We start from the raw sequence: 13961 nt of genomic DNA, 5'->3' as shown, positions 1-13961 counted from the left end.
GCTTGAGTGTTGAACAAAAAAGAGATCTTTTTTCTACATTTTTGTCAAGAATCCGGTGATGTTAAATTGAGAATAAAAAAAAACATAATTAAATATACAAATAAATTAACTAAATTAAAAATGGAAACAAAAAAAACTAAGATTTCAAATATGTTGTTTTTTTCTAGTATTCTTTTTTTTCAGATTCAAATTAGTGATCAAATATCTATTATTTTTCTACTTGGTTCTATTGCAAAGTTACATATTACGAGTATGAAATTACAGAAATATCATAAAATTCTCATTCATTCAATCACTCAAGTGATGTTCAGGATGAATTGGTTGGACGCCTTGAAGAAATTAAGCGTCTTAAAAGTTCACCAGTTGATAAAAGAAGCGATCTCATATGGAAAGATCAGTGATACTTTCCTTCATGTGGCTATACGGAGGCTTCACATTCTTAAGATATTTTCTGGAGAAAGACACTCAATTGAGCCCATACAATCGTTCAGCCACTGGAAATGAAAAAATCAACATCAAAAGAACATATTCCCGGCCAAATTGAAAGCGCGCAATTTAAAAACGGTTTGTAAAACATTTCATAAGGCCGGTTGGGCTGTACAATACAATCAGAAAACTAACGTTGACAATTCACGGAAGCCAAAGATGAAAAAGATCGCATCATAGCAGCTATGGACAAACTTTAGCCATTGATCACTGCTGCAAATATTGGCACACTTCTTCATTCTGCATTTACATTTTATTGAAAAATCAATTGATGTTCCTTTTTTTATTGTTGACTTATCACAGCTTGCGATGAGAGTGACTTCGGAAATACAATTGAGCTGGGAACCGATTTGTTATGCTTTGGTCTGCCGCAACTGCATTCAGATGTTTTGCAGTTGCTTGTAACCGGATACAAAATATAAGCCACAAATCATCGCTATTATCAAAGCTCATCTGAAAAAACGCATTAAATATCGTTCAAATCTATCTATTTTAAATTCAGCACAGAGCTCCCTTGATTCAAAATGATAATCATCAACAAAGTCCAATTAATGGATATTTTATGTTTTTTGAAAGCATGTTTCCCAATACTCATGAATCACAAGATACTTGAACTGAATCAAATGAATAAAGTTTTTTTTTTTAAACTCCAAATGTTGAAAAGTGTTTTTTTTATTTGTATGTCAATAGAAACTTGCCGAAGACATTTGGTGTTTGGATAAGGAATATGGAATAGGCTGAATTGGAGAGTTTACACAAATGTGTCTACGTATATGTATAAGGTATAAATGTATTGTGAATACGTGTGTATTTGTATGGATTTCTATGAGAGAACCCGTTTGTATTTGTTGCTCATGTCCATTAAATGAGCAAAATGTTGTGTAAAGCAATACATAAAGAGAATGGGAGTGTGATAGTGCATGTGTTTGTGTGTATGTATGTATCGACACAAAGGCACATTCGAATGATGTCGATGAATGGCTTTTAGTCACCAACTAAGCGACTGACGTTTGCCCGTTTTCTATAATTTTATGTCTGTCGCAATTTTTTGGGTGAAAGAAAAAGATTATTATATTTTGTTTGAGTAAATTTCCAAACGAACATCCATTAGTGAAAGAATTTTTTTTTTGGTGGATAATTGTGCAAAATAATTGTTTTTTTTAAACAATAAATACAACCAACCAAAAAAAAAAAAAAAAAAAAAGATAAATAACATTGGTAAATACGAAAGACTGTGTTATAATTTCGTTCTTTTTTTCAATGGCAAATGAGTGCTAAATTGTATCTGGTTGAAACATCAATGTGCATAAACTAACATCTCCAGTAAACGCAACAACAATTGCAACAGCATTATTTAAGTGTGAAATTCAATTCTTCGAATCTTTTGCAAATAGTAATGTCATTATTGAAATATGATGGGCCACCACCAAATTAAGTGAACAAAAAAATCAAACAATTTTCAAATAACTCATATCATTATCTTTCGATGTATGCAATTTTTTTTTTTTTGCTTTCTGAGAAGTAACATTTATTTTTTCTCAGTGTATATTTATATGAATGTATACAGCATATACGTATGCATGTACGTATGCATACACGAAGCAGTGCATAAGACTAATTCACCAGTCATCTCTTTTAAAATGGTTGATGTGTATTTCATATATAGATGTGTACATATATTCGACGTATCGTTTCTCTACCTCTCCATTTGCTCATCGCCTTCGTCTGCATTGCGTTTTTATTTTATGAACAATCTTATATAAATGCAAGATTTTGATGTTGATTATAATGTAAGAGTGCGTGTCACTTTTTTTTTTCATACTTCGTTCAATACCGTTCAATACATATTAGTTTTCATAATTATTTCCAATTTTTGTTTCAATCACGCAAACTTATGAATGTATAAGACATCAACACAGGTTAATATGATGTGCACAAACGTGTCAATGTATGAATTAATTTGATTATATTGTTTTTTTTTCTGCATACCACTTTTTCGAATTGGTATTTGAAGCAATACATAGAACACGCCCTCAACATGAAAATATTTGCAAAACAAAATCAAATATTACGTAGAATTTTTTCACTTCTATAAAAATAATATTGGCGCTATCGTTTGAAATTCGGTTCAAATACACGTTTTTTTCCCATAATTTGAATTTTTATTATTTTAAAAATAAGTTCCATAAATAGTTCGAATGAATTTCAAATGTGAAGTGAAAAACTCCGTCTTTTGACCAGGCCACGGATAGGGCAGCCACTGGCCTGTTCATTTTTACGTTTGTTCTAGTGTTTTTCGAATTCTAAATAGCATGTCAACCGTTTAAATTATATCCGCATAAATCGGAAATTATTTTTAAATGCAATGAGACATTTTCAACAAAATTCAACGATTTTATTTTTTACAAATTAATAAATACATGCAATCAAACTCAATCAGCTGAATATTGGCTTATATCAATTGGATTGAAAATGGGGGTGACAACAATGTTGAATTTGCTAACTTTTATACAATTTACTAAACTGTGCTAATCGTTTCCGAATCATTTTATGGCTTGAATTGGAATAGTTGACAATTCAGTGTAATTAGGTGGCCATCGGCTGCACTGAGTCATTTGAAATTTTTTAATGAAATTATCCATTATGTTAAATACGAACCAAATTGCCGACATTTTAAATATGTTTTCTTTTCCATTAACGATATCACATGTTTTAAAAAAAATTATTGTTACGAATTACAACATTTCAATTGATGCGACTTTATTTGTGTTTACGAAAAAAACAGGTTTTCCGGAACAAACTGTCAATCGGTCAATATTGGAATGAACGAATTTATGTATAATTATACCATCATTAGTTTCAATAATTGTTTTCATTGAACGTTTATTGATAAAATCTTAAAAGGGGAAAAATTAATTGGCTACCTGAAAATTAACATTCGATAATTCCAGAGAAAATGTTGTACGACATTCAAAGATTCGTCATAATCCTACCTTGAAAGTTTAAATACTACAGTGCACACATGGGTCATCACATTTCAAAACATAGCCAGCAGGTAACGTCATAGACTTATTTAGAGAAAAAAAAATTGTTCATATATTACTTATTTTTCTATGTCATTCTCATTTTCTCTGTCGTACGTCACATTTGGATGCTACTATATTTAGATGTCTGATGACCAAGAGATGACAAACAAAATACCATAGCATAGATTCTAGTACAGCAAGATAAACTTTAGCAAAAAGATAAGAAGAAGAAGAAGAAAAAGAAAACGAAGAAAAAAGTGATAGAAAATACGAAAAAATGTCTTTTTTAAATAATCTGAAGAAAGTACTCCACCTGGGCGGTGGAGAAACAAAAAAGAAGCGCATATACAATAACATTCGTATGGATTGTGATCCAACAGAATATTGGGAGATGATTGGTGAGCTGGGTGATGGTGCATTTGGTAAAGTGTACAAAGCACAGCACAAAGAAACCGGTAATTTGGCCGCCGCAAAAATGTGTACGCTTGAAGATGAGGAAAACTTAAGCGATCATATGGTTGAAATAGATATTTTATCCGAAATCAAACATCCAAATATTGTCGAACTGTATGAGGCATTCTCAGTGGACGACAAACTATGGGTAAGTTGATAGATTTGCGAGTTTTTATTTTTGTTCAAATTATGAATATTTGAAATGGACTCCATTTTGATGTTGTTTTTTTTTTTTTAATTTACAGATGTTAATTGAATACTGTAATGGTGGTGCCTTAGATAGTATTATGGTTGAGCTGGAGAAACCACTCACCGAACTACAAATAGCATATGTGTGCAAGCACATGACTGAAGGTCTTAGCTTTTTACATAAAAATAAAGTAATTCATAGAGATTTAAAGGCTGGTAATGTACTTTTAACAATGGAAGGTGGTGTCAAATTAGGTAAATTCTTGTTCTCATTATTTTTTGCTATTCCTTTTTCCATTTTTATTGAATTTGTAAGTTATTAATATTTCGATTTAAATTTGCAGCCGATTTTGGTGTTTCGGCAAAGAATAAACATACGTTACAAAAACATGACACATTTATTGGTACGCCGTATTGGATGGCGCCGGAACTTGTGCTGTGCGAAACATTTCGAGATAATCCATACGATTATAAAGTTGATATTTGGTCACTTGGTATAACATTGATTGAATTTGCTCAAATGGAGCCGCCGAACAGTGAAATGTCACCGATGCGCGTTTTATTGAAAATTCAAAAAAGCGAACCACCCAAATTAGATCAACCATCAAAATGGTCAAAAGATTTTAATGAATTTCTGGCAAAATCATTAATCAAAGATCCACAACAACGACCGTCCACTGATGTTCTACTTTCATTGCCATTCATCAGTGGTCCATTAGATTCAAAGCCAATCAAAGACTTACTCTTGGAATACAAAGCCGAAGTGGTTGAAGAAGAAGTGGTCGACGAAGAAGTTGAGGTACGATTCCATAAATTTACAAACATTTACTTCGAATTTCAATATATCGCACATTTACACACATCTTATATTTCACAATTACTAACTGATAAATCATTATCTTGTCAACTTTTCACGCTGCTTTAAAAAAAAAATATCAAATCAAACAATTGCAAACACTTGCACAATACTAACATAAACAATAACAAAAAAAAACATGCAAAATGCAATTTATGTAGAAAGCGAAAAGGCAGGCGAAACGTAGATCTCTATATCAGAGGGTTGGTAAGTTGTCAGACTAGCTGATTTTGAATGACAAATGAAATGATTTTTGTTCAACTAGTCTGGCTTTTGTTCATAACGAAAATATAGGCTAGAACCAATTTTTGTGTTCTTGTAACCCTCGTGCTTGTATCCAATTTTGTCTTACGTTTCGAAATTACTTTTCAACTGCGTGTTAATTAATTTTTATCATTTTTATAGCAACTCTTAATCAAAACATTTTATTTCGTAGACAACACCCTGGTGCACACTTAATAACTGATAAAATAAAGATAAATATAAATTTTAATGCCTTTTTGTTCATTGCATATTTCAGGAAACCCGCAACTCAACACTTCCAATCGACTTGGATGAAGATTCGTCATCACTTCAAAGCCAAGATACGGACAAGCGTAAGTTTATACACTTTGAATGTCTATTGAAATGGAAAATGTGAAATAAGTAAAATGTCGTTTGTCTTAGTTCCAGACACCCCCACAGCAGCAACAAAGACATCACGCGATTTGAAAGAATCTGCTCCAGTGGCCACCGCAAACGATAGTAAATCACCTCAACCACAAGCACAACCAACTGCTGAAGTCAAAACTTTACAACGAGAAAATTCAAATGAATCTGAAAAAGAAGGCGAAAATGATCGCAAAGCACCAATTGTACGTATCATCACATTCCATTAAAAATAAAATCAAAATTCATTTTACCATAGAATATATGCTCTCGTTAAAAGCTAAATGTTGAAGCTAAAATTTAACAATTTTCTTCAAACTCAAAAGGTTGTGAAAAAAGAGAAAGGGCCAGCACCATTGCCTCCATCATTGCCAAATTCAGTTGTTTCGACTGAACCAAAGGAATCTGCTGAAGAGAAGCTTGCTTCCGAAACAAATGCCGCCGAAGAAAGTGACAAAAAGCCAAATCAAAAACAAATTACCGATTCACCGAAGAGCACAACATCAGACGATTCTTCAAGCCAATCAGAGGTAATCATTTGTTGGATTTTTTATTCTGAATGGTGAATTTATTTTCATTTTTGTGAAAACATTGTTTTTTTTTTTTTCATGTAGATCGAACGAACTGACTCAACAAAAGTTATTTCAGTACGAAACTCAGACTCAACAACTTCTAGCACATCAAATAGTAGTGGAATTTCAGTGTCTTCTGCCACAGCAACCGTTTCAAATAAAGAAACATCGGTTAACACATCGACGATAACAATAAACGCTGATCTACCTGATTTGTCCAATAGTTTGGCAAGTAATGTAAGTCAAGTTACAGTTGTTACAACAAGCCATCCACCAGTCATAATAGACAATAGTGTGACGCCAAAGCCGTTAGCACCACAAGCAAAATCATCATCAGGAAATGAAGTGTTTATCGTTTCAAATGAAACAAATAAGTCACATCCGCTAAATGAATCATCAACTGATGACGACTATCCATCATTGGATAGCTTAGAATGTAGTTCATCACGATTTGGCAAACAAAGTGGCCAGAGTACGATAATCATCGGTGACTCAATATCAACACCAGTATCGCCAACACCATATACACCAAATCGACAGCAACAGCATCCTCGGGCCCGAAAATTGGACGAAAGTGAAGTGTTCATTGTGAACAATGAGGATGAATCAACATTATCGGATAGCGAACCAAATAAGTCCAATAAAAATCTTGATACGAGTCACGTATCTGTGGTTACCGTCGGTGAAGAAATTCGAGTAAAAGACTCATCAAATGTTAAAACACCGCTGCGTCAATCGAATAGCAGTATAAATGCATCTGTCACCAGTGACACGTAATATTTATTTTCATTTTGTTTATAATTTTTTTTTGCACCATGCATTTGAAGGCAAAATTATTAATAATATGTTTACTACACAGGAACGGCGTGTATACTCCGGATTCATTTGATAGTGGTGAAAAGCATAGTTCTGTTCAGAAAAATCGCCAAAAACCAAATGGACAAATCGGTCAACGCGATGATGATGTTAGCATTATCATAAATAAAAAGAAAACAAAACCAAAAATATCTCCAGACAGTTCAGTCGGTTCGATGGATTCGCGAGCACAAAGCGAATGTGGTTCAATACGATCAAGCGACAAGGAAATTTTCCCTGGATCATTGCATCAGAATCAAAATATTGTAAGTTTTGTTTGCATGCCGGCTTCTTTGAAATTTTTCATTGTTTTCGTTTTTTTTTATTCTTTTCAACAGCATCGTAGTGATGCCGAGAGTACAAATAGTCACGAAAGTTGTAATCAAGAAGCACACGATGATTCGGTAATCATTCGACGAACAAAACCGGAACGTTCAAAAGAAGAGATTGAAATGCGAAATTTGAAGAAGAAGACAAGAAAGCGAACACGTAAATTTGAAATTGATGGTGTACAAGTGACAACGACAACTAGCAAAGTGATCTATGGCGACGATGAAAATGGTAAAATGTATGATGATCATATTTTCCGTAAGCAAGAATTGCGTGAATTAAAAATGTTACAAAAACAAGAGAAAAAACAATTTTTGGACTTGCAAATCAAGGAACAAGCAAGCAAAGAGCAACAAGAACGTCGTTTTGATCAAGAGCGTATTGCGCTCGAACGAACATATGAAGCCGATATGGACGCGTTGGCACGACAGCACCGCCAACTTGTTGAAAAAACCGAACAACAACAAGAGGCTGACCTGAGGGCAACATCGAAAAAGATTCGTGCCGAACAAGAGCGAGATCTAAAACAGGTACGTTTCAGAAATAAATGTATCTGGTTTCAATTTTGGTTTATCATTTTTATTATTTGTAATGTAGTTCCGGGATAGTTTGAAGCAAGAGATTCGCCTTCTAAAGCAAGAGATTGACCTGCAACCAAAGGATCGCCGAAAAGATGAATTCCGAAAGCGAAGAGGTTTGATGGATATTCAACACGAGGATAAGGAACGCGCATTCCTTCAGTCACTTTCCGAAAGTCATGAACTTGCCTTACGCAGACTTAGCGAAAAGCATCGTGATCGCTTGGCCACCATTGACAAAAACTTCCTACAACAAAAACAAACGGTAATTTTAAGTGATTTTCTGTGTTATAAGTACGACCGACATTTTTTTTTTATTTCGATTCAAATCAAAATCGTTTTTGTTTTTCTTTATTGATGAAGGCAATGCGAACGAGAGAAGCAATGTTATGGGAACTCGAAGAAAAACAAATCCATGAAAAGCATCAATTATCCAAACGTCATGTAAAGGATATGTGCTTTATGCAACGCCATCAAATGATCGTTCGACATGAAAAAGAACTGGATCAGGTGAAACGGTAAGATAAATCGTAATCGATATTATCACTCAACACGGAAATTATTTTGAAATTGCCATTTTTACCGTTGTTTTTTTTTAATTCTTTTCTTTACAGCATGCTGCAGCGAAAAGAAGAAGAGCTGCTTAAACGACAGACTGTTGAACGACGTGCACTTCCGAAGAGAATTCGAGCTGAAAGAAAAGCACGTGACATGATGTTCAGAGAGTCACTTCGTATATCCACCAATTTAGATCCAGATGGTGAACGTGAAAAACTGAAGAAGGTAATTAATTGAAATTGCAACAATAACAACAATGATGGAATTTAATCACTTATTTTGTATATGATACAGTTCCAAGAACAAGAAAAGAAACGATATACACAAGAACAACAACGGTTTGATATTAAGCACGTGAAACAATTAGAAGAATTACGTGCAACAGCCGAAGGAACAATACGGTAAATATACGCGTAGACATAAAAGATGAACAATAAAACAAAAATAAATGTGCGATCTGATGTGAACAAAACTAATAAATCATCATTTAAATTTGAATAGTGAACTTGAACAATTGCAAAATGAAAAGCGTAAAGCATTGCTCGAACACGAAACAGCCAAACTACGGGAATGTGATGAAGCGTTGCAGCGAGAGTTGCGTGAATGGAAGAGTCAATTACATCCAAGAAAACAGGTATTTTTTTTTACTAAAATGTTTCCTTTTTATAAGATTTAATTCGATTAGAAGTCATTTGTTGCAACAACGCTGCAACTCTGTGTAGGAAGATTATTAGAACTTAGTAGATTAGTCCGCTTGGAAGGAAATTTTACTATTATATTTTCAAAGAAAAAATGTCCGGGAAATTTACTTTCAATTGAAAATACCCTGTAAATATTATTTTGATAGATATTTTTTTCTTACTGTACAGATTCTATTTTTATTTTATTTTCAAGCACCTTCAATAAATTTTGGAGGATTTTTTTTTTCGTTTTTGACTACGAATTCAAATCAACGTTCCAGTGTTATAACCAAAATTATTTTGAATTATTTAGTTTGACGTTTTTTTTTTTAAATCTAACCCTCGTTTTAAAGTAGAAATAATGCATGAAATGCAAATCAGCTTAATCAATTAGCAAGTTGTTGTCCGTTTTTCGCTTTTTCCACCAACTTACATGAATATAGCTGACTAACTTATTCTCTCTCATTTTGCCGTGCTATTGGTGGGCAAAACGACCGCAGAACACATACAAAAAACCAATTTGAAAACTATAAATAACAAAAGAAATAATTTATCTTCTTTTATTTGTATACTTGTTTACTTAAATATTTTCAGAAGTTAAATAGCTTGCTAAATGAAATGATCGACGCTTATGAACAAAAACATGGTCCAGTTGAAGATCGTTCAATTTTTGATGGTGAAATAATCGTACCACCACATTTACGTAATTTATCGCTGTCAAGCCTTCGGGCAAATCGTTTGCATGGCAGCATTTTTGGAAGCTTATCGCGTTCACGAACATTTTTAAATATTTCTAAAAATTCACGGAACACATTCCATGGTTCGGTGCCAGATTTAAGTCGTAATCCAATTAAATTCAGTAGCAATAACAGCAATAGTAACGTGGATGATGATGATGATAATGATAGTGGACGACACACATCGTCGACATCTGCAATCACTAAAATTACTATGAACTCATCAACGACACTAACATTTGCCGATTGCGCTTCGAGCACACTTTTATCAAATGGCAATCTCAGTCTATATTCAAACGATCGAAATACACAGTCGACCGATTCAATTGATGAGCATAATGTCAACACAAAATCGGATGATGGATACAAATCAAATAGTATACGTTCATTGAATGATATTCAACTGCGTGAATCAACCGAGGATCGATCAATATTTTGTCATTCATTGGGACGTCCGGTGCGAATTTTAAAGCCCAATATTTATACAACAAAACCGAGTGACTTTAAAAATACACGTACACAATCAATGGAAGCATACAATGCCGAAGGCTATATGACGCTCATTAAAACAAATCCACAAAAAGTGCACGCATCGCATAATGCATATCGTTCATCGTCCAATCGTGCAATGTCACCATTATGCACTATGACACCCATAAATGATATCAATTTAGTTGAATCATCATTGGAAATGTCGAAATCCATAAGCACATTTCAGCGCAGACCACCGCCTCAATCGGGCAATCAATTTGGTCAAAGCACCGGTGGTTTTGGCGGTGGCCAATTGAGCTTAGAAAATATGACCAAATTCAAATTACCACGTGTCACACTAAATCATTCCACCGTTATAAATCCACAAAAATGATTCATTTGATTATTGTCATTCACTTTCTTGTTAAAAAAATTTCTTTTCTGTTTCTTCTATACTTCTGTTTAAAATTTGAATCAAAATATGATGAAACATAAATGCGTGCTGAGCCCGATCTTCCATTTATCGCCATTGTATAATTACTTCTTTTTTGTAAATCACTTTCATTACGCTTATTATTATTATTATTATTTAACAAACAGATGAAAAAAAAACACGATTCATTAATGCACAAATTCATTTAAATGTTCATTAAATCAATGATTTTCGTTCTATTTTTGTTGTTTTTTTGTTGAAAAATCCAAGTCATATTTTTTGCCGTTGATGTTATTATATTACCATTCTTTTTTTTTTTAATTATAAAATAATTTGTTTAAGTGTTATTTATTTGGTCGTAATCATTTTTGTTTTTGGTCTTTGGCCGTTTCAATGCAATATCATCAACAATAAGTCAGAGAATCACAACGGAAATAAATGATTATTAGTGTTGATATATTTATGTCACAATTAATCGAGCTTTCGTTGTATTTTTCGGTTTCGTTATGTTTTTTTTCTCTTCACATAAGCTATATTTATATGTACCTAAATAAAGTGTATCACTCATTGATTCATTTGATTGTGTGCACACATTTCCTCCTATCCCTTCATTGGCTTCGCTATTTCCATTACAAATCCATTTAATCACACCACAAGTGACATACAAAAATGCTTCCAATTAATATTTTGATATTAAAATAAAATGGATTACTTCGAATCCCTGCGCATAAATAATTTTGTTAAGGATAAACACATGATTATCAACTCAACCAAAAATAACCAACGAACAAATGAACAGCGGCTCTAACCAAGCCAACTATCGAATAAGCAAAACCTACGCCAAATTTAAAGCCAAACGATCAGTGAACTTAAGTAAATATGATAAGCAAAAGTTAAATAGAAAATCAAACGAAAAAAAAACACACACACGGTTCGATCAAGATCACAGACAAACACAATTCGAATAAAAGCAGGTTTGTGAATGTAATCACATACATTTGATTGAGTATCATGCCATTTGTTTTGTGTTATATTTGTGTTGTCATTGTTTTGTCATTTTGTTTATCATCAACCAAGAGCAGCTAGAAGAGAATACTTAATCATTTTGATGGAAAGCAGATTAAGATATGGAATCGTGATGCTGCCCATTTGATGGCCATTATTTTGATTGAAATCAATACAATTAAGCACAAAAATTCATATATGTATCTCCTTTCAAGAAAATCATTACGATCTTCAGCCGCTCTTAATCTATGATCATTTCAAAATTATTATTATTTATTGGGAGCTTATGTTTTACTTCGTTCGAACGTTTCAATCATCGATTGTTCGTTTGTCTTATGTGTTGTTTTGCATTATAGATATGTATGTTTTAGGGAACATTTTTGGTGAACGGATATTTTTTTATTTTTCAAATGCACACATCATGATATTTATCATGATTTCATTTGTTCAATGATCGAAACATTTGAAATTGTATTTGTACATTTCTTTTAAAATCGTTTGTGCACAATTCATTTGTTTCTTGCATAGATGGTGTCGGATTAAAAATGGTCTTTAGATTTTAGTTTATATTTTAATTTGAATTCGTCTTTAAATCAATTTATTTTTTTCTATACATGTAAATGAATCATCAATTTGTGCCAATTGCATAGCAAACAAATTAAAATTGGATATTAATTCGATTTCTTTTCTCTCGATAAATAGCGCCTAGAAGAGACTTTTAATCAGCAAATTGAAGAAATGGATGCATTGTATCGTGCGGGTATGATTTGCGGTGGTGGAGCTGAATCATCACGCGAATTGGCTGGATCAACGCGAAGCAGTTTATCATCAGACTCGGAAGGTTGATGATTCTCGAAGACTAATAGCAAATCATTTGCAACCAATTCATTACCGAACAACGACACAAATAGTTAATAAATTAGAACAATGCAAATAATAAATTTAAAACGAAAGAATATTACAAAAAAACACAGTCGTATCGCAATTTGTATTATGCCTTCTTGTTCTAATGGAAATAGATGCAACGAAAGAATGCATAGTCTAATTAATATAGCTCAAGCTCAAAAAACAAATTGTTGAACATTTTATTTTAGAATAAAGAAAAACAAATAAAGCGCATTCAAATCAAGAGAGAAAAGAAAAAAGAAATCAAAAAGTATATGTCCATACGCGGACAGATGAAAGCAGTAGTAAGAAAATGTCTTTCCGATTTACAAAAATCTATATATATATACATTTAATTTTATATATTTTATATGCATTATGTTTTTTGTGCTTAAAAATGATAAAATAAAATAGAAAATTGATCTATCGTATCTGTTTGTGAGACCTTTCAACATATCGATTCTGAATGAGACTAAATTTTAGATAAAGAAAAATAAAACAACCAACACACTCCGTTTTAGTAAAGCGGTATTCAATTTTTTTTTATCGAAGCTTGAGATAGTTCTACTGTAAGAAATGAAATAAATTTTGGCATTCGACATGATATTCGGCATTTTAATGTTTGAAAATAAAAGCCTAATACACAATGACGATGAACATAATTTTTAGTTAGATTCCAAGACAACGAATACAGCTACGTCCATGCGAAATAATTTAAGGATGAATACAAATTCTTAAAACGAGCAAACATGAGCCGAGACATTCATCTTGAATTCGAATCTAGAATAAGAGCTGAATGAAATTGAACAAAATCTATAGATAATAAATGGTCTTATGATATATATTGATATATTGAAAAAATTGAATCGATTGCTTATAGTGAGCAATTTTGAAGTGAAATTGTTGTTGAAATTATTATTATTAATATTATTATCTACAGTTTATGCATCATTTATAACAGAAAATGATTTTCTTCTTTATTTAATAAAATAGGATGTAAAAAATAAAACGAATAAAACAAAATGCTGATCAAAATAAGTCTACAAATGAATGAAATGAGAAAACTTTATTCGGCTTGTGCATAAATGGTAATTTATTATTTGGTGAAGCTTTTGTATGATGTGGACTTTTTGCTTCATTAGCTACATAAAAAAATGTGAATTTGATTGATTTCATCCATAGGACTTCGATATAAATGT

The 13961-nt window shown here is 32.5% G+C and overlaps 1 protein-coding gene across 5 annotated transcripts; it reads left to right on the top strand.

Annotated features, from left to right (window-relative positions):
- The first annotated feature begins 1679 nt into the window (after positions 1-1679).
- LOC116344964 (serine/threonine-protein kinase 10) lies at positions 1680-13645 on the top strand. Of its 5 annotated transcripts, none has more exons than XM_031773826.1 (18): positions 1680-1704; positions 3272-3541; positions 3654-4113; positions 4211-4409; positions 4499-4953; positions 5172-5213; positions 5531-5606; positions 5677-5864; positions 5985-6188; positions 6273-7003; positions 7090-7351; positions 7424-7945; positions 8013-8258; positions 8357-8511; positions 8608-8776; positions 8846-8952; positions 9053-9185; positions 9826-11447. In XM_031773826.1, the coding sequence occupies exons 3-18, from the start codon at positions 3790-3792 to the stop codon at positions 10831-10833; spliced, it is 4821 nt and encodes a 1606-aa protein (XP_031629686.1). In that variant the 5' UTR covers positions 1680-1704; positions 3272-3541; positions 3654-3789; the 3' UTR covers positions 10834-11447. The 5 variants fall into 5 exon arrangements, with proteins under 5 accessions (XP_031629686.1, XP_031629685.1, XP_031629689.1 ...); XM_031773825.1 differs by lacking the exon at positions 1680-1704 and adding an exon at positions 2812-2964; XM_031773829.1 differs by lacking the exons at positions 1680-1704; positions 5172-5213; positions 9826-11447 and adding exons at positions 2821-2964; positions 12580-13642.
- The last annotated feature ends 316 nt before the right edge of the window (positions 13646-13961 follow it).

This window comes from Contarinia nasturtii, unplaced genomic scaffold (assembly GCF_009176525.2).
Source record: "Contarinia nasturtii isolate CC-2019 unplaced genomic scaffold, AAFC_CNas_1.1 Cnas_scaffold_1240, whole genome shotgun sequence".
In the NCBI taxonomy this organism is placed as follows: domain Eukaryota; kingdom Metazoa; phylum Arthropoda; class Insecta; order Diptera; family Cecidomyiidae; genus Contarinia; species Contarinia nasturtii.
This window is presented reverse-complemented; position numbering and strand designations above follow the sequence as displayed.